The following is a 23821-nucleotide window of genomic DNA, read 5'->3' as shown; positions in this document are numbered from 1 at the left end:
AACACAGCCAGGGAACCTTTCAACACAACAATCAAACCAATATGTATCAAGTGATAAAGAGGTTTTTCAAAGTCATTTTTGAAAAATGACTGTATCTCAGAAAATACTGAAAACCACACTTAATCTTTATTTACATGGAAATTTTATCTTGTCTTTTTTTGAGAACAGGAGTTCTCAAAGAAGGCTCATGCTATAAATAGTTGAATTCTTTTTTCTCCATTATAGAAAAATCTTTCTAAGCTCTGGGACACACACACACACACACACTTTAGCACCACAGTTGTTGCATTTAAAATCAAAAGAGCTCTACCAAAGCTTTATGAAAAACCCAAACTACCTCCTTTAATAAAACATTACGGTGAGATAGCAATCCTGATTTTATGTACCCTAATACATGTATCTGTGCATGTATAATATGTGGCCAGAATCCATGCACTCTGGCGCCGTGTTGCAGAGCACACACATACACTCTATGCCCATTGCCCATCTTTTCCCAAAGTGGCTGCAGGCAGATGTTCCCATTCTCCATGCCTTGCAAACGTAGGTACTAAGTACTTACAGAAGTACTGGCTATACAGAAGTCACAGAGTCTTCTGTATAGCCAGGGCTAGGTAAACCCAGAAATGCTTTGTAGTGGATTAGAGAAGCCAACATGGCTCTAGAGCCCAACTTGGGCCTTCATTTGCAGCAATTTGAGAATACCCATGCCCTAACCTGCACACACACACACACACACACACACACACACACACACGCACACACACACACACATACGCACACAAACACACACACACATATTCACACACACACACATACACACACACATATACACACACACATACTCACACACACATATTCACACTCACACACACATACACACACAAACACACACACATATACACACACACACACACACACACACACACACACACACTCCCCTGTCTGCTTGGTCTGAGCTGGGAGAGGTACGCTATCTTCCACTCCCCATGCTGCTGGTAGCTCCCTAGATGAACTTCAGGAAAAAACATTTCCTCTCTTCTTAGAAGGCTAGTTTTATTTTCTCAAACCTTATTCCTTGTTACTAATTGATTTTTAAACTCCTCTGATATGGTTTTATGTGATATGCTATAAGTGATATGATAAGGGGCCTTCTGTAATTCTGATGTAAACCACATTCCTAGTTTTGCTTCCTGGCTGGTTCTGATTAGAACTGGATGAAGAACAGTTGTCTTGGCAGAGAGAATAATCCTCATCATCTATTGACCCAGGTGGAAGCACACTTCAGAGTTTCTCTGCCTTCAAAGCCTGAGACTAGCTTCAATCTCTTCAACAGGGACAAGGTTTTATTCGCAAAGTAAAAGAGTTTTGTAGTGGAGGCTACGGTAGTAAAATCACTTCCCAGTATACTAAGGGAGCTGGTTCCTGGCTCTTTGGCCTTAACATTGAACACTCCTGGAAAAGCCCCTTCCTCATCCGAAGCCTCTCGCCTGCTTTGTGCTTACCTCCAGGCAAAGGGTTAAAGGCCGTTGCTAAGAACCATTTCTCTGAGCTCACTGAGTTCCCCTTAAATAAATGAACACAGCCCTCAGGTGTCCACCTCCCTCTCTGCTGAACTGTTTGCAGAGGAGAACCATTCCATCCATGGCCTCACCTCTGTCATCTGTCACCTACTCTCAACCAATAAGCTTGTTCCAGTCCCTACCAAAGCACTCAGTACTTAGGTCTTCAGGGAGGAATTCTCTGACATTTTTATCACCAGAACCAAGCATTTCTGTGGATCTTTACCTGCATTTTTTTTTATTTTTTTAAAGATTTATTTTTATTTTATGCGTATGTGTAAGCACTTGCATGTGCATATATATGTGTATCAGGTGCAGGTCTGGTGCCCAGGGAGGCCAGAACAGGGTGTCACATTCCCTTGATCTGGAGTTAGAGTTATAGGTAGTTGTGTGGCATCACGTAGGTGCTAAGAATCAAGCCCCATACTTCTCTGCAAGATCAGCACGTGGTCTGAACTGCTGAGCCATCATCTCTCCAACCCTTCTGCCTGCATTCTTGGTAGTAAGAAATTGTTTGCAATAATAGGATAATAGATACTAGGCCGTATGGGCTCTCATGTAGGTAAGATCTCAAAGTGTCCATACACTGTCCGTAAGAAGGTCCTTAAGGAAATCAAAGAAATTTTAACAATTCCCAAGTGTTGCATTTATCTTCAAGGGGACACCCCCCAACACACAGAGAAAGAGACAGACAGAGAGAGAAGTAGAGAGACAGAGAAACAGAGAGAGAGAGAAACAGAGAGACAGAGAGACAGAGAAACACACAAAGACAGACCGACAGACAGACAGACAAATGGGAGGGGGAGCGTGCAAATGCCTGGAATGGCACACACACATACACACACACACACACACACACACACACACACACACACAAAGACAGAGCAGAGAGAAGACAAAGTTGCTCACATAGGGCACCATTAAAGCTTTGCAGGGAAATGAATTTCAGAACAAGCAGCAGAGACCAGGGTCCATTGGGTTTCTGACCTGTGCTGCAGAGCCTGGCGGGTGGGCTCTCTTAACCGCTCCCTGTCAGTCCTCTCTTCGATGTCTTCAATGTTTCTCAGCAGCTTTTCTTTCTGCTCCCGGAATGCTTCTTTCAATGCCACCAGGGCATCCGCCTCACTCTGCTTGGTTCCCAAAAGGTTCTGGATCCTCTCTACTTCCAAAGAGAGCTGGTCTGTGGTGGCTCTGCAGGAGGTCCTTTGCTCAGGGCTCCCACTTTTCAGGTGGCATTGGGCTTTGGTCAGGGTGCCATCAAGACTGATGGCACTGGACTCTAAAGTTTTCAAGTCTTGAATGACATCACTAAGGTCCTTTTTCAGGGAGTCAGACTGCTTCTTACTCATGCTTTTGGTGGTTTCCACTGTTTGCCTGAGCTGGTGGAGAAGAGTGGACATGGAGGCGTGGCTCTGAAGGAATTCTGCTAGCTGTGCCAGAGCCAGCTTCCGCCTCTCCACTACCTGGCTGGCCTCTTCAAAGAGCTGGAAGCAGTCATCAGCCTTGCTCTGCAGTGGGTGAAGGTCCTCAGCTCTGCCCAGATTCCTCAGCTGCGCTAAGTGACCATGAAGATGCTTTACTTCTCCTCTTTTCTTCTCTATCTCTGCAGCATGGTCCTGGAAGGGAAGAGAGTCTGAATCTCAGACACACTACAGCTATCACAGATAAACCAAAGGGTTTGCCATCTCACCGTTGATAGTACAGTCAATCGATAGCTTAGCATTTATATTTATTTATTTAGCTGTATTTCCGTGTGTATATGTACTTATCCATCGTGTGCCTTGGCATGCATACGTGTGTGTGGAGGCCAGAGGTCAACATGAAGGGTGTCTCCTTCAATTTCTCTCCTCGTCATGGTGTCTGATTTGGTGAGATGGGCTGGCTCGCATGCCTCAGGGATCAACTTCTCGATGCTTTCCCTGGCACTAGGATTATGAACACATGCTAACTACCATGTCTGAGTGTTTTACATGATACTGGAGATCAAACTCTGGCCCTTGTGCTTGCATGGCATTTTACTAACTGAGCGCTTTCCTCGGCTTAGCTATTGGAAGTCATCCACAGATGCTGGAGAGATGGCTAAGTGGTTAAAAGTGACTCATGCCCTACCTGAAAGCTCACAATTATATGTGGCTTCATCTCCAGTAGATCTGACGGCCTTTTCCAGCCTCTGTGGGCAACTGCTTTTGCGTGTATAAACTCACATATATGTACACATGAATACACAGTTAAAAGTAAATAAAATACCTTTAAGTTATGTGTAGTGAAGAAGCTTTTGTAAACATTCATAAGCATTCCCACTTTGCTCATTTATGTGTGCCATATAGAATACAACTCTGACTCAATAATTTTCCCATCTATGTTTGACTTGAGACAACTGTATAGAATTTTGACCAACTCACAACAAACCATAGTTAAAACCCAGCAGAATGTTAACATTGGTCCCCACACAGAGAAACCATTACTGTTTTAATCTTGATCATAATTCCTTTAGATAGTCCCCAGTTTGGCAATTAAATCACTTCCCCCTCCAGACCCCTCTTTTGTCCTTAAGAGATTTCCTTTAGAAAACCTGCTCAAGCAGGTCCAATGCCTCTTCCCCTTTGAGATGTTGGTTTTTTGAAAGCGTTTGATTCTGATCACTGAATAACCCGAGAGCCATCCCTTTGAAATAGAGTTATTCAGAAAGCAGCACCTCTCTTACAGGTTCTTTGAAGTGCCACAGGTTTCAGCCAGTGCCTTCCTCTAAGACAGTGGTTCTCAACCTTCCAACACTGTGACCCTTTAATACAGTTCCTCATGTTATGATGACCCCCAACCATAAAATTATTCTCATTTCTACTTCATAACCATAATTTTACTACTGTTATAAGTTATGATGTAAATATCTGATACATAGGATATCCGATACATGACCCCTGTGAAAGGGTCATTCTATTTCCCAAAGCGGTTGTGACCTACAGGTTGAGAATCATTGCTTTACGCTGTAAGACTGTCGCCTGTCCTGAAGACTGGAGGTTGACTTTTCCTTTCTTAGAGTAAGTATAGAGCCGGCATAGAATAAACACACAGAGACTATTAAATGTTTTATATGGAGTCTATAAGAAAACACTAGCATCCCAATGCTTGATCAATATCTGATTTTGAATTTTAATAGTTCCACATAGATAGTATTCATAGGTTACAAGTAAAGGGAATATTAATAATTCATTAATCTGCAGCCACGTTCACACTGAGCTGTTAATTCAGAAAAAAAAAATGAGCCTTTCAAACACTGGAATTTGTATATGTCTTTGGTTTTTAGACGAAAAACAAAATGGAAAACTCAAAACTGGAATCCTTAGCATTTTTTTTTTTGCTGAAAATTACAGGGCGTCTTTTTGTTTGTTTGTTTGCTGGAGTCACCCTGCTTTACCCGAAGTGATTTTCATCTATTTAGTTTACCTGCCCAACACATTGGCCGGATCCATAAGTTCAATTATTAAGCCATATTTCATACAAATAACAAATCTATTGTTATGTATGCATTTAAGTGTGCCGTCCCTTTGAACGAAAGACTGTTTTCAGAACACAGTCAAAAGGATGACAAACAGTGAGCAATCTCTTGGGAGTCTGTGAAAGAGCCAGGGAAAAGGCAGAGGGCCTTTTACCTTAGGTACAGTGTGTTTCCCGGGTTGGTTTTAGATGTGACTTTGTGCCTCCTGTGTCAAACATTTACATTCAATTTATAAGACACATTTATTCTTGTTGCATGTCAAATCATAGCTCTAGAACCCAATCTGGTCAGTGTATCCTGAATCTGAATATTGCCGTTTGCCTTGCTTTTATACTTTCCAAAACACGATCTATTCTACATGCCAGGCAATTGTGCTTAAATTGGTCTGTCCTAAGAAAGTTCTGAGAAAGGGCTGCTCTGTTAATATTTAGTATGTGATTACTGACGTTTATTTACGTGGTTTTTTGATTATGTTTTACTGAACTCAACCATCCTTGCATCATTGCTTTCTTTGTTACATTCGTGTATATAAGTACACTGAAATTGAAATGAGGCCGTCTACAGCATCAGACTCTAATCTGCCCCATTCTTTCAGGTCCTTAGATCCCAGGTCCAGCAGACAAGATCTACATAGGTCAGTGAAAGTCGCCAGACTCTCTTTTCTGAATATCTTTATTTTGCATCTTGAGAGGATCCATTTTACCTTGTGCCGAGTAAGAGCCACTTGATGTTCCCTTAAATTTATCTCTGAAGTCGTTTGTAATTCACTGAGAAATTGCTTAATCCAGACAGAGAAGGAAAACAGCAGCTCATCGAACTGCCTGTGCTCAGCCAGCACAGACTGGAGGAAGTGCATCCTGTGGGGGAGAGAGGGGTTTTCAGTGGCCATGAACAGAATTGGGTCCTACTACACTTTGGAGAAGGAACTTATACCCTGACAAAGTAAAACAGTTATACGCAGACAAGCCAGACCTCTGAGTATACTCAAATGTCCACACTCTGCCTTTCTCCTGGTTTTCGTGGTCTCAGTGAACGAACCACTGTCCACTCTGATGATTTGTTCCTTCTCTGTGCTTCTGCACCAAGTCACCAATCAACCACATCTGAGCTGTGCCCATTGCTCCAGCAGCATCGTCACCACATGCAAAGCAGTGCCTCTCCCTGTGCCCTGTCCCACCCAGCTCCAGTCTAAGCCTCTTCCTTCCTTGCCCAGTTTCCAGAAGCACCCCAAACCCCTATACCTCCCCACTGCCCACACTCAGGGTGACAGTCAGATGTGATTTATTGGATTAGAGAATTCCTTGTGTCTCCATAACTCTTCCTGTTCACTCCTGAGGGACATCTTGGATTCAAATGTGACAGATAAAGTAGGTTTCATTTCTTCCAGAATCGGTCCTTGAACAGCCATGTTAAATAAACTCAAACAAAACACACCGCTCACCCTTGTCGTCAAAGGCACATCAATAGAAGCCCTTTGACTGAGGAACCAACCTTTTGCTGATTATCTGCGGTAAGTCTCCCCAGCGTTCATCCAGCTGTTCCAACTGCAGCTTCATCATTGTCACATCCTCTTTGGAGGCTGCTGAGAACAGGGCTTCCTTCAGCTGCAGGAGGTTACTGTAGAGCGAGGCCTGGGACACGACTTCATTTTGCAGGGCCTGAAGAATGGAATGAAAGACAGGCCTCAGTCTGACGGGGCTGACCCAGAGGACAGTGGGAGGCTGGCTTTGCATTCTTGTGAAAAAGACCAGAGAGACTTGTTGTTGCTTGGTTTTATCAATGGTTCTAGATCACCTTTAACACATGTTTTAACTGATAGGCCTGCAGGACTTTTTTCAGTGTCTGGGTACAGGGTGAGGCAAATTTGGAGTTGTGAGTTTCTCTCACAATGAGTAGACAAAGGGAATCAAAGAAAATCTACTGCAAAGAAGATCGCTGTGCTTCTAGTGTAAATCAAGATGCTGTTCCAGGAACTGGGAATATGGTGTTGCTCTGTTTAGAGACTTTATTAGGCTGAACTGAAGAACTTAAGAGATCTGTTCATTTTATTTCTATGTACTACACCGGCTTACTTTTGTTTTTGATGAACTAGGCAATGAACTTTTTGGGTTCTCCAATGTCACTGTAAAACCCTTGGCTCTTACTAACAAGAGACAGGACAAAGAGGACAGCAGGTGACAGCAGTTAAAATAGTCTCAAATGAGATGACATTTCGTGGTAGTAAAGACTCATCAAGCTGTCTCTTCCCCACAAGGTCGCACGCACCATGCAAACAAAACTGCAGAGGCAGGAAAGGATGGAGTCCCTTCCCATGACCACAAGGAAGACCCCCAGGTGAAGTTGAGCTCAATACTACAGAGGACACCTGAGAGAAGACACCTGGGAAGCAAGGCCAGGGGGTGAGCAGGAGATGAGCAATGTTGTCAGGCCACAGTCCAGAGGAGACTTGGCTGACACTGCAGTACTCAGACCCTGTGACAGAGGCCTGTGGTCTCTTAGTCCTCTCACTGTCTAAAACTTATTCACTTTTACAGCTTCATTATCCGATGTGGTACCTGGCTCACAGCAGGCACCCCGTCAGTATCTTTTGCTTCATTGGATGAAAGAAAAAGGATTAACAAGGAGACAAATGCGAGCATCACAGAAGCAGAGAGTGGATCTGCGCCTCTCTTTCTGGAACTACCTTTCCACACATGAGCCCCTTCATCATTAGGGTTGTTCCAGGCTTTGTGGGAAGTGCCTTTAGAGAAGATGAAGAAGATTCGGGCTTCATAAGTTAGAAAATACTAGAGGCACAACATCCTTCTAAAGTCAAAAACGAAAAAAGCAGAAGGTGGGCGGTAGGTTCAGATGCTAAAGGCCTCCTGGGTAAGACTTGTAGGAAACATATAAAACTAGCAAGCCCCTGCTTTGTTTTCTAGTTATACTGAAGAGAGGTAGGGAAAGTCAAGCTAAGAATCTGTTACACAATAAGTTTCTTTTTAGAAATAATTTTGCCTGCTGACTTTTCTGGTACAGATAGCATCCTCTAAATGCATTGTCAATATACCAAAAATCATCCCCATTTGTCTGCAGCTTCAATAATAAAAGTGGTTTTTTATTTACGATTGGAAAATTAGCATCTCAAGGATGTTTTTAGCCACATAATTTTTCCGTCTTCCCATTGGGTCTTTATCTTTTTTTTTTTTTTTTCTGTTGTTCTTGAATGCAAGAATCACTCTTGATTTCTTTCTACATTCTAGTCTTTCTTACAAAAACCACCTTTCATTTTTTTAAATCACATCCGTTCAAAGGAAGAGCTATTATACCTGCAGTCAACGATATAGCTTATCCATACATTTCTGTATCCCCCACCCTGATCTCCTGGAATAGCAATGATATTCAGATGAATGATACTCAGATGCTGCACAGTGTATTACAGAATTCTCTACAACACCATGGACACAGGCCACCACAAAGTTCCCATTGCTATCATGTCCGTGAGTCCAGAATACTCTCTTTGTTTCAAATGCTGGTTTGGGGATGGTTAAATAATTAAATGACTCAAAGATTTAATTAATCAATTAACATTAAGATGCAAGCACACAAGACCATTCCATTTCTGTCCTCATCCTCCTTGAACTTGCCTGTATCAACTGCAGTTCACTTTCTACTTTGACTCTGTCTGCAGAAATGTCCTTTTCTGGTGAACTTGCTATGGCTTCACACCGCTCTAGCCAGGTCAGGAAGGGCGCCAGTCCTTTCTCCAACCTGAAAAAAAAAAAAAAAAAAAAAAAAGAGAGAGAGAGAGAGAAATCTTATGATTTCAGTTGAGACACTAGAAGACAAAAATCTCCGGGTCAGCAAATCCAACACAATCTGTCACAAATGATGCATACTCTCTGTGGCATACCTGCCTATCAAATTGATAAACTTCATTCATTTCCATGGCAACCCTGACACACTTGCTCGCATCTGTATAAGATGTGAAGATCCACATGCTTCCTCTCTACTCTCGGGTCTATGGATCAATGAATATCTTACAGTAGACATCCAAATTCTTATATCTAGGGTGATTATTTCCCACCACTTAGAAAAAGCAGTTCTTAACTTGTGGGTGGGTCATGACCCCTTGGCAAACCTTGATCCCCAAAATACTTACATGATGATTTCTAACCGTAGCTAAATTATAGTTATAAAGTAGCAACGAACATGACTTTATGGTTGACGGTCACCACAACATGAGGAACTGTGTTAAAGGGTCTCAGCACTAGAAAGATTGAGAACCACTAACCTAGAGAACAGTTTGTATATACTCTCCTCTCCACCATGGAGAGTAAGCAAAGAGCTGCTCACCTCTGCCAGTGGGCCAGCAGGTCCTCCAGTGCCTTCTGTCTCTCTTTGGCTTTCTGTAGTATCTCCTCATACTGCTGCTGTAGGGCTGCAGCCTCCTGGGTGCAGGACTCTCTGTTTACCACCTTCTGGGCACTGGCTGAGAACGTGGTGACTGTGCTATTGAGGGACTCTAGGGCTTGACAGAGATCCTGAGGAGAGAGCAGAGAGAATTCATTCTCTCAGGTCTTTTCCTGTAGTGATGGAGGTTATTTAAAATTTATGAACTATTCATTTCTAGAATTTTCCCTTTAGTATCATGAACCTGTGGTCGACCTCAGGTAACTGAAACCACAGAAGTCAAGGCTGTGGCTGGGAGGGACAGCTGGACATCTCATCTCATCTTCTGATGAGAAGAGAAATGTGTACAGAATATATACGCACGTTTACACATAATGCATCTCTCTGTGTGTGGTATGTGTGTGTTTGTGGTGTGCAAGGGTGTAGTCACATGTGTGTATAAATATGAAAACTAAAATTTGAAGTTGCATGTCTTTTGCAATCATTCTTCATTTGGTTAATTGAGGCAAGTTCTCTTCTGAACATGGAACTAACGGTTCTATAGTCTAGCCAGCCAGATTGCCCCTGTGTTCCTGTTTCCATCTCTTGCATGTTATAGGAGACCACTATACCTGCCCTGATTTTCTATGGGTGCTTGGGATCCAACAGATTCGTACTAGTCCATCTCCCTATCACAGTAAATATTTTCTCTCCATCCCAGTAAATATAGACTATTCTTTTAATATGTATATGTGTATGTATGTATATGTGTATGTGTGTATGTGTGTATGTGTATGTATATTTCTCTTCATCCCAGTAAATATAGACTATTCTTTTAATATGTATATGTGTATGTATGTATATGTGTATATGTATATGTGTATATGTGTATGTGTGTATGTGTATGTATATGTACATATATGGAATATATATATATGGAAACTCATTTGCATACTTGGGTGTCTTGTAACAAGATATGATTATATTTGAACAATTTAATTCCTCAACTAACATAAAATATTTCCAACTTTTACTTCTCGAAATATTTACTGTTTTTCTTTCAAGTAGGAGTATCCAATTTTTTGAGTGGATAAATATAAAAAAGTGTAGCAGTACACTCTCACCATATGCTCTTGGAGAACTTTGTATGTCTCTGCAGCTGAGGAACATATTTTAATCGGATCAGTCAGCCTCTCTGCAAATTCAGACACAGATTGCCGGATCTAAAAAAAAAAAAAAAAATGGTGGGACATAAAAATAATTTAAGATACATAACGAGGCAGAGGAGGTTATTGAGAAGATGGCACCCTATCTGTTGGGAATGACTTTATCACAATCTAAAATTACGCATCTATGGAATCTAAAAATCAATGCATCTTATTTGAAAGAAAAAGTGTTAAGACTTAACCTTAACACAGTGTGTAATGACATTTGTATATCTCTTTCCAAAGGTACCATATAAATAATTCTGAACTTAGTTAGTGACCATTTGCTGGGTTATTTGCGCGCGGTCTTTCTTTATTTCTCCCTTTCTGGAATGTCCACTGCATTTCCATATAATACTAAATACGTAACTTAATTTTACTTGGACCAGTTCTTACCTTTCTCAGATTCTCTTCAAACTTTTGCTGCTGTGATAGGTGGCCCAGGATTGTCCCTTCCAGGCCCCGTGCTTGCTCTTGGAGTTCCTCCCAGTATCTTCTTATCTGTGTCAACTTGGCTTTGATGCGAGCAGACTCTCCCGTGGTGACGAACTGGGCAAAGGACTGAGCTGCTTCTTCTAGCCCTACAATGCTGTCGATCTTATTTTCTATTTCTTGAATTGCGACCTAATATTTAAAACAAGAAAAGAAAGCATGTCAGCCTGAACTGAACAGGCTCGCCTTCACAAGGTACAGAACCTACAGCAGAGACTATGGGGGCAGGTTGCTTAACTGACATCCAAACACATTCAGGTGGGGGCCAAGCAGCTGCGAATAGATACCACTTGCTTCCTGACTTCATTAGGGGAGAACAGATGCATAGAAATTCAAAAGAAAGTGCATAGCAATGACGGTTGTGTTGGCTGGATGGCAAGGACAGAGAAATGGCTACTTCTTGTGGTAAAATAACAAGAAGCTGTCACTGGGCTCTCACAGTGACTCTGAAGACAGACAAGCATGTTGTTTCCTTATCAATCAAATATTTCAGCTGATGCATGGAAGGAGTGTGTTCTGGGAACTCACAGAAATAGTAGTGTTTGCATGTATTTAATTTTTCCAAAGGTAATAGAATTTAGCTGCATTCGCTAAACCCCTTTGCGCTCACACATGGAAATGGCCTTTGATGATTTATCATTTGTTCCTTAGGCCAGTGGTTTTCCACTACACAACTCCTGAGCATACTCAGCTCACCATCAGGAAACAGATATACCAAGTCTAAGAATTTTAGGATCTGGCAAAGTCTCATATAGCCTGAGAATTTATTGCTTTCTTCACTGGCTAGGTAGTCTACAGAAGAATAATGTATACGTATCATCCATTTAATTTGGGAAAGAAAAGATACTTTATATAACAGTAGCCAGTGTAGGAAAAGAACTGAGAATTCCATAGGCCGTGTGAGCATATGTGTGAGCAGCAGTGTTGGTGGGTGGGCTCTCATAAGTGGAGAAAATCAAAGTCATTTCTCCAAGGAATGGTATACATCAAACAAAATAATGTAAAAATATATCACGTTTCAGATGCAAGTAAGTGGAAGACACCGTTGGCCTAGGACAAATAAGTTTGTGACCTCTGTCAAGTTGGGACAATTAGAAAGAGCCCGTGTCACCTTAAAGCCCTCTTGGCATGATCTTTTTCGTCTTGGCTTTCTTTTTCGTCTGCATGGTTACAACAGAGTACTGCCTAGTTATCTGTTATCTGATCACAGAGTCTCTGCTCCTACTTCTGGTTTTATCAAATTCTGTTTCAAAAACAAAATACTCATAGGTTCAAAAATGTGTATATTATTTAATATGTGTTCATTTTTGCCTACATGATCGTAGCAAATAGCAGAAAGAATCTTAACTAAAGAACAAAATTATGAGTGCTGAGATGCACTCACGCCACCCACAAACTCATGACCACAGGCATCGAGTTCAATCATGAGATTGTAGTAAAAAGAAAAATATATTCTATTAGAGAAAAGATGGAAGGTGAGCCTAGGATGTGTTGTTGCTATTTATCAACACTGACTTGGAGTGACATGAATAAGAATAGGCTGAGATTGTCTTTAAGGACATGCCAATGATCCGTTAATTTTTACTGTAAGCTTGTTTTAGAGTGAAAAGGGGTATTGCAAATGTATTTTTAACCTTTGTGGGGAGGATGACTACTCAAACCATCAGTTTGGAAGTAGAACATGAACCTTCTAGGTCGAAATCTGTTGGATTCCACCCCACTACTGCTTCTGCTGACAAATAGCTTTTTTTTCCCTACTTATATCTATTTAATATATTTCAGGTCATCTTTGAGGTGCCATTTTGAGTGTGTCAAAATGTATTAAATAGTTCTAACTTTTCTGAGGAATGGCATGACATTTAATAAATTTTACAATTCAGAAGTACTGTAATAAGATGAAATGTTACAGTCAATGAATCACTGAATGAATAAAGTAAGTCATAAAGTGTTCGTTAATTCCTGAAGAGAGCAGCTTTGAGACCAAATGATCTAAAAGTGGTGGGAATTCTAAGGAAATTTTCTTTTCCTTAGAATTTAGTGAAATTGATTATGTGAGAGGTTTTTATTAAAGAGTTAAAATACTTCGTGAATTTTATTTAGGGGCTTGGCAGCTGCTTTCCTGAACAGGACAGAAGACAGCAGGCTGCGATTGTCACATCCTATGGATGTCCCATTGCACAGAATTCCTGATGAACAAGAGCAGCCAGCGGAAACTTCCCCTCCCACCCTGCACATGGCCCCCCACCTACGCCGAGTCACAGCGTAAAGTGTGTCCTCGACTTAGCATCCATTTTATTATTAATAGAACACAATGGCAAATTGGTTTGCCACTTTAAAAAAAAAAAAAATGAAGCCGGGCGGTGGTGGCACACGCCTTTAATCCCAGCACTTGGGAGGCAGAGGCAGGCGGATTTCTGAATTTCTGAGTTCAAGGCCAGCCTGGTCTACAGAGTGAGTTCCAGGACAGCCAGGGCTACACAGAGAAACCCTGTCTCGAAAAAACAAAAAAACAAAACAAAACAAAACAAAAATGAAGAGAGTGAGCAGAAAGAAGTGCTGAATCCAAACCCATGTGGCATGAAATTGTATAAAACAGAGGGAAATGCAGTTGAGAAGGAGAACATAGTGGGGCTTCTGGAAGGAATTAGAAGGAAGAATAGCTGGCAGATTTGATCAAAACACATTGTACACATGTAGAACATTCTTAAACTGTGTGTGTGTGTGTGTGTGTGTGTGTGTGTGTGTGTGTGTGTGAAGTGAAGGATAATCACTCCAATCTCAATTCTTACAGCCCATATTTTTTAACTGCTTTACTAGAATGGTCAGTGGTAACCTGGATACCTTATACCTAGTTCTTCAGGCAGCTTGAAAGCTAGTGCATAAGAAAGACTGCCCAGGCAGGAAGATCATAACTGAAAAGAATACAGCAACTAACTCGGTCTAACAGCTTTAGGGAAAAAAGAAAGAGAGAGGGGAGGGGGGGGGAGGGAGGGAGGGAGGGAGGGGGAGAGGGAGGGAGAGAGAGACGAGAGAGAGAGAGAGAGAGAGAGAGAGAGAGAGAGAGAGAGAGAGAGAGAGAGAGAAGGAAAGAGAAGAAAAAAGAAAAGGATTCTCTAGCTCCCCCTTCTGGTCAGTAAGGGTAAGTTCCATTAGTGCATTTTTAGAAGGTTTGTGGGGGTTTTTTGCAGCAAAATCTTACTATGCATCCCCGAGTGACCTGGAATTCACTATGTAGATCAGGCTGAGCTTGAATTTGTGGCAATCTTCCCACCCTTTACCCTGTGATTTTTGGGATTACAGACATGTGCCACCACGTCTGGCTAACACAGCTAATATTTGAGTCTGACATGTGGAATGGTTCTGAAAAAGGACAGTGGTAGATGGTGTATACACTTCATGACATATAAGCGTAAAACCAGGCTACTGCATGGGTGTCAAACCAAAATCAAGGAAAAGAGTACTGCAACCATAAAAATAGTTTAATGATATTGCACACAGTATTAACTTTGAATCTGTAAGTCAGACAGTCTTAATACACAATGTCATCTATAGAGTATCATCAATCAAGACCTCTTAGCTTGGCATGAATTTAACTTAAAAGAGCCACAGAAGAATGGGAGATCTGTCTTGGGATCAGAGAGCTTTTGGTGATACAAATGTAAGAAAGATGTTCTTAAAGGAAGAGAGAGTAACGTAACGTGGGCGCAGGTCACCTTGATTTGGCTGATCTGCACATCCGTGGCAGATGCTGTGGTTTCCAAGCAATTGAGTTCATTTTCTTTCTCCGTTATCCAGGTGGACAGGGTCTCAAAATTACTGCCAAAATGATCCCACTTGGATTTCACCATTTCCATGGTTTTAATACTAAAATTAACCAAATTAAGTTAAAATGCAGGATTTCCATAAAGAATAGAAAGACATTTTTTCCCCCTACACATCACCCGGTGAAAGGGTTTGAGGATATTTGATTCTCTCAAAGCATGAACTATTTGAGCAGGAAAGCACACACACTTGAGATGAGTTGTCTATCTGAGCCCAACCTCCTTGTCTCTTCTGGGAATGGGCTTTGGGGAAGGCAGTGCAAGTGTTAGACTGTAAGTGGTGGTGCACTTTGAATATAATTGTGCTGGCTCCAAAGGGTGTGAGCCAGCATGGTCCAGCTCTGCATAGGAGCAGCCATCTTTAGAACTTAGAATAGGGAACGCTCCCAGAATAGCTTTCGGGGTTAGACAGTTCAACCTATATAGCCTTTGCTTTCAAGAAGGGGCGTTGCTGGGACACTTTATATTAAAATTTTTTGGTAAAGTATGTACTGGTGAATCAAGGTAGATTTGTGGTCTAATTGTAGGCCACAGGGCAGCACCTGCTCTCATCTGCTTGGCAAAGCCTTTGGTTTATAACTTACAATGTTCTCAGCTATTCACAGATCACCGGATTCCAAAAGACTTTTGTAAACTCTTATTCGTGAGCTCCCTAACTATTTGCAGACAACATTGGGTCTCTGTGCTGTAAGTCTAACGAATATGACTCTAGCTCTGGATACATAACCTGGTAAACATGGCTTTCAGTTTAGAAAGAAACTAGAAAAGTTAACACTTTAGCACTAAACTAACTGATGTCCCTGGATGAAGGGAAGGTATTCCTGATCATAAAAGGCACTTGATGCCAAGAACAAATAATGACATCAATTGATTGTCAAATTCAATAGTGTCACAGTCTCAAATTTGTATACCCTGTGTATATCTAATGCACTTAGTAGTGTAAGAAATGCAAATGCAATTATAAGATGGATTATCTATCTTACGATAGATTATCTATCTATAAGATTAATCTATCGTATAGTTCATGTTTTTGGTTTGTTTATTTTACATAAAATTTAGCTTCAAATGGATGTTCTAGTCCATTTAGAAACAGCCTGTTTTCTAATATATTCTCAGATTTGCTGTTTACATAGTTGGGTGGAGGATATCAAATATAATGTTGTCAAAGTTTAGAGTCAGAATTGGTTGTAAATAAAATGTTGATCAAAATTTAAAATTTAAGCCAATATAAAATGTTCAACACAAGGCCCCAAGAGTACTAAAAAAACAGTTTTCACCTCCTGAAACCCCCTCTTGTGAGTACAGTCCTGTCTCTTGAGAGCCATAGGCTAGTATTCAATGAGTTGCTATGTAAAAATGCTAGCGATATTATTTTAAAGAATACTGACTATGATATCAAAAGCTTGTCTTCTTCAAACTCTAAAGAAGGATATCACGGGGACACACAAGATTATTCCTTCTTTTTAGATAAATATTACATGTTTAAGAGCGATGTAGAGTTTTGCAGGTAATTTCTGGAAGGGTTATATGAATCCGTGGTAGTTTGAATACAGAGGCACTATGGACATACAAGTTTTGACTCTGAGGATTGTACATAGTATGTGCTTAGACCTAGCATCTATGCTCTCAGAAAACCTCCACTTCTAACAGGCAACAACATAATAGAATAGTTAAGAAAAAAGCTGTGGGTTAGTTTTTAGATTGCCCCTGTATTAGGTGAAGGCCACAGAAATGAATAGATATATGGCTTAGTGATGAATATCCCATTTCAAGACGCAAACACCAAATCCCTCATATACTTTTGTTATTATGGATACCAGTTCCTGGGCTGAGGATACTTTTCTTTTAAACTGAGTTTCTTCCTTGAGACAGCTTGAAACATACAGATGACACCTTGAGATTTTGAGAAAGACTGGAATAGAAGACATAGGGGACACTACTGGGATTTTATCCCCGAGAGGAACGCTTAGAAGTTGTGAAGCACATACTCTTCTTCAAGTGTGTCTTCTAGGGTCTTGACCTGTTCCTTGATTGACTTGGCCTGCTGCTGAAGCAGGCGCTTATTCCTGGGCCCCAGTGGCATCTCTGCGGCTTCTTTGACAAGGTTCTCGGCCTGGGTGGCAATACTTTCCGTCCTCTTAGAAAACTCCTAGGAAAAAACAAAACAAAACAAAACAAAACAAAGATGGCAGAGCTGTTAGGTAAGCATTTTAAACTCTTGGATGGTGCACTGAAGACAACAGCATATTCCACAGAGACTGAAGAAAAGATGGCCATACAGTGCTCTTAATGCCAAGACAGACTGACTGTCTGGCTAACTTAGATGGTTTGGTTAAAACATTTCCACTAGTTTTGAAGAAAAAATTTTCCACACTTTCCTCACTTGGGCTTATCGTCCTGAGTTCTAAGATTCTTATAGACATCAATTTATCCTCAGAATAAGTTTATTTTCTACCAGCCAGTTCACAAAATAACCAGCACTTCTTGATCCTGTAATCATAGGAACAGTAGATCTCCAACTGACACATTTGTTTACCTAATAGAGGGATAACTTGTCTAGCACATCAGGGATTTTCTTATATATTTTTCTCTGTAGGAAGAAGTTACTAGTTCCTTGAGAAGTAATATAGTCTGTCCTTAATGCTGCAGAATCTTATTTTATGTATACACACACACAATATGATAGGAAGAAGCTCAGGACTTCTGCTCTGCCATTGAGATGGAAGCTCATGCAAGCCAACCAGGTCACTATCTGAAACTGAACACATCCTCCTGCCTCGACCTCCTGAGCACTGAGATTGTAGGCATACACTACTACACTAGGTTTAGCCATGGAGGACTCCAGCTTCCTGTGTGCTAGGTGGACACTCTTCCAACTGAGCCATATCCCGAGTCCTAGCAAAGCCTCGCTTTGAAAGAGTCAAGCCTGTGCTACAGTTGTGAACCACTTGTTTGCCCACTTTGGTGGATGACTTTTTAGGCTCTTTTGTGTGAGTGTGAAATGTACATATCACATTTTCCTGGATGAGGACTCGGCAGCCACCTGAAGATTCATTTTTAAGTGCCTTATACTAGCAGGTACCATTTATCGCTTTTACATCTTTCATACAGACAAAAGAAAACCCTGGTTTATTCCACCTGCTGCCTTTTTGGCAACTCTGATTTATTTTAATTCAGAAGTTTTAATTTGTATGAGGTTCTGCTATGTTCTAGATGCTACCTGAATTTTGTCAGGTAAATAAGGTTGCATATTAAATTAGAAAAGCTGAACGTTGGTGATAACCTTGAAGGAAAAAATTAATGTCTTATTTCTTCTCATGCGAGAAAATCTGACAAGAGCCTTAAATATTCATCAGCTTCCCCTTTTTAAATGATCAGCACAGAACTGCTGTGTAAATATGTATAAAAGGCAGCTTGCCACTCAAAGCATCCCCCCCAAATGATTCTGCCATACTATGTAAGACTGTTCTTCCAAGGATCATTTTGAAAGTCTTTATAATAACAATAAAAGATAAAATTTCAACATAGAATAATTATAGCTTCCTGTTCAAAAGACTTAATAGTGTGAGGTGAGCATCACTGTTGTGGCAGAGAAGCCACCTGTGGCTCAGATAAAACTAGGCAGAGCTTTCTTGTGGCACAGAGATATACAGAAACCTGAAGAATGATGCTCACTGATGTTATAGCTCTGAATCTCTCTTACGACCGACTACCTGGGAGGTCCCAGGCTTCACTGGTCCATTTTTAAAGACCATGCATCTCAGTATTATTAATTCCTCAAATTCCACAAATACAACCAGAAGTGTCAGTTAGTGTTGCTGTGCCCCCTCCATATATATATATATATATATATATATATATATATATATATATATGTGTGTGTGTGTGTGTGTGTGTGTGTGTGTGTGTGTGTGTGTGTGTGTGTATACACACATATATCATCTATATCTACATCTATATCTAATCTATATATCTATCTATACCATCTATAATCCATCTATATTTATATACACATATAACATACCTATACTTATACCTATACTATTGTTTTGCCTGAGCTACTCACAGGAAATTGCAATGCAGAGGGCTTCAAAGAACAGGAAAGGGTTAGTAAAACAAAATTAAACAAAAATAGAATGGTGTCTATTGCCAAGTCCAGAGAATATGATGCATGAACCGCCATGAACATATTGGGAAAGAACTGGCTCTTACCAGGTAGAGCTATAGCTAAAACCAGACTCTGATCTTTCTTAGCCAAGCAACCTTTGGCCTCTCTGCACATTCATGTCCATGTCAGGCTCTGTCTGTTATGAAATTTAACTTGACCTTGAAATGTGAACATATCGCATACTAGCACTCGGAAGAAGCCAACGTCCCTTTGCACAACCACCCAAGGGCTGTGGGGTAGAATAAGGATGTTAGAACTGTGTAGAGTGAGCAAGGGGGTCAAAGGAGGTCAGAAGTGCTGATTCCACATGCTTGTGTGACAGCATCTGTAAGAACATAGCATGGCACTGAAAGCACTTTCTAACTGTCCCCAGCACCCCAGACTCTCATCCTTTCTATCTGATTTCTTTATCTATTTAGACATTCGTTGTCCTGAGGCATGGCTCTGGCTCTGTGGCCTTCTTAAGAACTCTCTGATGAGCCAGCTCCATGTTACCAGGAGAGTAACATCCGAGGCTTCATCATTGGCACCATTGGCCAGCTTTCCAAGTGAGGGTCCCTTTTCCTTGCACTACAGTATTGAAGTATCATGTCTGCCTCTTTCACACCTGAAGGTACTTCCTCTTCCTGGATCGTCTGTCTGTCCTCTAACTCTAAACTGCTTCTACTTGACTGAGCCCTGGATATCAGTACCGCCAGAGATCCAACGATTTATATACACCTCTGTCCAGGAACTGACACTTTCCCACTTTCATGAAAATCTTAGTTCTTAAGGTGTAAATCCTTCTCACACCCTTGTTCCTCAGTGTACTGAAAAGGGCAGGCCGTCAATAAATAGTAAGAATTGATTAAATGCATAATAATAATGATTAGTTACATACATACCTTTGTCTGCTCCAACTCTGACGACAGACTTTCCAAACTACTAAAGCTCAGGAATCGTTCCTGGCTGGAACCTGTCTGGAAAAGATATCTGACCACCGTCTCCTTGTTTGTCTCAAACCGCTCCCATTTCCTCAAGCTGACCTAAATTAAAAATAAATAAATGGCGCATCATTTTTAGGGCAGTTTGTCAACAGTACCCCAGAGTACAAGGTGGCTTAGGTGTGGATGCTGGATTTCCTGGACACGAGAAGCGACATGAGCCAGTTCATGGATTCAGACAAATGTTCATCGCACCCTGGCTCCATCATTGAACTGCCTGTGACATGAGGACGAGTCACTAATATCTCATAAGCATCGCTGCGATTTGAAGGTGAAATGTTTCTCACTGTCATATGTTTAACACTTGGTCCACAGCTGATGGCACAGACTGGGAAGGTTGTGTAAACTTTAGTGGGTGGAGCCCTGCTGGAGGAAGTGGGACACCAGGGGGCGGGCTTTGAGGTTTGGTAACCAGTCCCCAGTTTCTGTTCACTCTTTATTTCCTGGCTTCGTGGGTTCAATGTGACCAGCGAGCCTTCACCTCTGCTTCTGTGCCCCTCTCACTATGATGGAATGTATCCCTTTGAACAGAAGCCCTTCTACCCTTAAACCGTTTCTTGTTGGGTATTTGGTTACAGCAATGAGAAAAGCAGCTGAGATACATGTCTGCATGTGCAAAATACGCTGTTTACAAGCACCGCCTTCAGACGCTTCTGCTATGACTAAAAACAATCCAGGTAAAGAAAGACTTAAGAAAATGTCACCACCGGCAGCAGAGGTGATCACGGGTTCTTGCTGGAGACAGGAAGCCAATCCAGCCATAGCTGTGCTGAGCCAGCTCCCGCCAGCCCAGCCCTACCTGGATGCGTCGCTCCTGCCTCTCTCTGCTCTGCTCCAGGCCTGTAAGGGTGTTCTCCAGCTTCCGCAGCTCCTCTTGACCTGGGCCTGCCTGCCCACCTTGCTGTGCTTGCTCCATCTGCTGCTGGAGGTCTCTCTTCTTCGCTGAGATCATCTTTGTCTTTTGCTAGAAGCAGTTGTTCAATAGATGAATATAAACTTATTTGGTTTTGGTTTTCTGTGCAGCCTTGGCTGTCCTGGAATTCTCTCTGTGGACAGGCTGACTTCAAATTCACAGAGATTTACCTGCCTCTGCCTTCCGGATGCTGAGATTAAAGGCATGCACCAGCACCACCAGGTTTATAAACTTTATTCTCTTTGAAGCTCTCCAGGGCTATAAGCATGCTATCAGAGGTGTAGAAGGCAAAGCCTTACAAGGTGTAGGCTTGAACAGTTAAAACATTAATATCAGGAACCATGAATTAGTCAAAGGTGGGTATTACTTAAACATAGCTTATGTTCTGAATGGTCGAGATGTAAATAATTTGGCTTTAGTATTTTAATTGTGTATGGGTTGGAGAGCATTGAAAATATGCAACACTTCAAAAATATTTGGTAAAACAGTCAATTTGACAGTCCTAAAATAATTGTTTTCTGTCCATAAAAGGTCCTACTCCATTTTATCATCCGTGATGTACAAATACAAATATTAAGAGTTTTTCTTCCTGGGTATATATTTGAATAGTTAATCTATCTATCTATCTATCTATCTATCTATCTATCTATCTATCTATGCAAGTATAGCGTATATAAGTATACTTATGTATAAGTAATATATTCCATCTGTACATATATTTTAACATATATTTTAATGTCTACCACCAGACTGTCAGAAAGCAACTAAATTAAAATAGTTTATTATTGGGGACTAGGTTTATGTTCACTGGAGAGTTGGAGCTTAATGCTAAGGTCCTGTTTTCAATTTAAAAAAGAGGCTGATTATAAATATGCACATATACACATACAAATGTACATCCACACACATGTATATGCATACATATATCCACATATATATTCATACACACATACATATACACATAACTATACACATATATTCATATATACATACATTCATATATACATACACACATACATAATACATATATACATGCATGCATCTATGGATACAAATCTGTACATATGTGCATATATTTCCTTTGTTTTTAGTTCTAACCTTTTGCAAAGAACAAAATCTTCTGAAATGTCTGGTGTTTCAAGTTACAATTTTTCAAACTAAACCATCTAGGAATTTGTCCTTCAGGATACCCAGAAACATGTAATGTTTATCAGAGAGCAGAGCACAGAACTGCCAAGTGCTTTGAACCATTGGACCAGTTCTTTCTCCTTTGACCTTTTCTCCATCCCCCAGCCTCAGAACCTATTCTTCATCTCTCATTCACATTGTGCATGTGGCAAACAAAGAGGTCTCTACCTGGTGGTGCAGGAGCAACTGCTGCGCCTCAAACAGATTTTCCGTGTCCAGGATTGTCTCAGCCTCTTCCTTGCTTTCTTGGGAGTCTGATATCAACCCCTCAAGGGAACTTTTCACGATTTCTTTGTATTGAACACATTCTCCGAAGCTGCTTAGCATCTTCTCAACCTAAATTGTTATAGAAGAAAAAATGTAAATCATAAGCTATTTAGCAAAGTCTGTGGAATATTTTTAAATGGAGATGAGATGGAAAATTAACATTGCATGCGGCTAAACTACGCAGTGAGACGCTTCTTAGTACACATTGTGAAGTGGCTTAAAGTTTTGATATATTCGTTTTTATTTTATGTGAATAAGTGTTTTGCCCAAATGTCTGTCAGCATCACATGCGTGCCTCATGCCTGCAGAGGCCAGAAAAGGGCATTTGATTCCCTGGAGCTGGAGTTACAGAAAGTTGTCTGCTGCCACAGGCATGCTCAGAACCTAACTCAGCCCTCTGCAAAAGCAGCCAGTGCTCTTAACTGCTTCACCAGGATCCAGCTTTCAGGAATAGCTTCTCTAATTAAGCTAATTAGTCCTTCAGTTATGTCACACATGCAAATTTTATGTTTGTGAGAGACTCTGAGTCTATTGTCTTAAACAGTTTGAAATATATAAAATATATGATATCTGTTTGTCACACCATACATCCCAGCTCAAGAACTCATAACTTCACAGTTTATGCCTTCAATGAGATGACTCCATTCGAGATGATGAGATATTACATATTTTAAATGTATACATAAACCATGTCTCAACAGCTAAAACCAGATTCATATATGTTTAATTTTTATGATTTTGCATAGTTTTGAATCTTATTTGATTGTAGTTCAATGGCACAGCCACTTGGAGGGACTGAAAGATTCATTTCATTGGACGCTATTCTGAACCCTATTAAAAACTTATTCTAAAATTAAGAACAGAAAAATGTACATGACTTGATAGCAAAAGTCAGATGATAAAGTTGTACCTATTTTATACTTCATATCTTGGGGTGCTTTGATTATATTCTCATAAGTACTATCTGACTCTGATAATACCTCATACAAAATGTTGAGTCCATACTATTTAAAAGCAATATTGTGAAGAAAATGACAGAACATTTGTTGAAATTGTCCTTCAAAAACTACTTTAACGTTCTATACTGCCTTCCCGCTCACAAACCCTTGACCTTTAGATTTGTTTCATCTTGCCTTCTTAAGCTTCCTCCTTACACAAGTTGAGTGGAAGCAGCCCTAACAGACATAAAGTTTAAGTACTTCATCCTATAATGGAATATAGCTCATTTCATTGGAATGCATATTAAATTTAGAATGAGTTATTATTACTAGTTAGCAGCTTATGAAGACTTATCTGTCTCAATACACTTCCAAGTTCTTTACCTAAACTATTGAATTTAGTCTCTGTTACTCCCTTGT

The 23821-nt window shown here is 40.7% G+C and overlaps 1 protein-coding gene across 3 annotated transcripts in view; it reads right to left on the bottom strand.

The window, feature by feature from the left end:
* Syne1 (spectrin repeat containing nuclear envelope protein 1) overlaps nt 1-23821 on the bottom strand; it is a 478529-nt gene that overhangs the window by 286727 nt on the left and 167981 nt on the right. For all 3 annotated transcript variants that reach the window (XM_076926749.1, XM_076926750.1, XM_076926751.1), the window contains 12 exons: nt 22365-22532; nt 20895-21059; nt 19997-20137; nt 16933-17093; nt 14837-14987; nt 11028-11255; nt 10551-10649; nt 9391-9578; nt 8682-8805; nt 6547-6713; nt 5759-5912; nt 2547-3175 (listed from right to left, as the gene is read on the bottom strand). In XM_076926749.1, the coding sequence (XP_076782864.1) occupies nt 2547-3175; nt 5759-5912; nt 6547-6713; nt 8682-8805; nt 9391-9578; nt 10551-10649; nt 11028-11255; nt 14837-14987; nt 16933-17093; nt 19997-20137; nt 20895-21059; nt 22365-22532 (2375 nt within the window). The remainder of the gene's footprint in view (nt 1-2546; nt 3176-5758; nt 5913-6546; nt 6714-8681; nt 8806-9390; nt 9579-10550; nt 10650-11027; nt 11256-14836; nt 14988-16932; nt 17094-19996; nt 20138-20894; nt 21060-22364; nt 22533-23821) is intronic.

The sequence above is a fragment of the Arvicanthis niloticus genome, chromosome 28, assembly GCF_011762505.2.
Source record: "Arvicanthis niloticus isolate mArvNil1 chromosome 28, mArvNil1.pat.X, whole genome shotgun sequence".
NCBI classification, from domain to species: Eukaryota; Metazoa; Chordata; class Mammalia; order Rodentia; family Muridae; genus Arvicanthis; species Arvicanthis niloticus.
The sequence above is the reverse complement of the archived record's forward strand: the minus strand, read 5'-3'. Positions and strand labels throughout refer to the sequence as shown.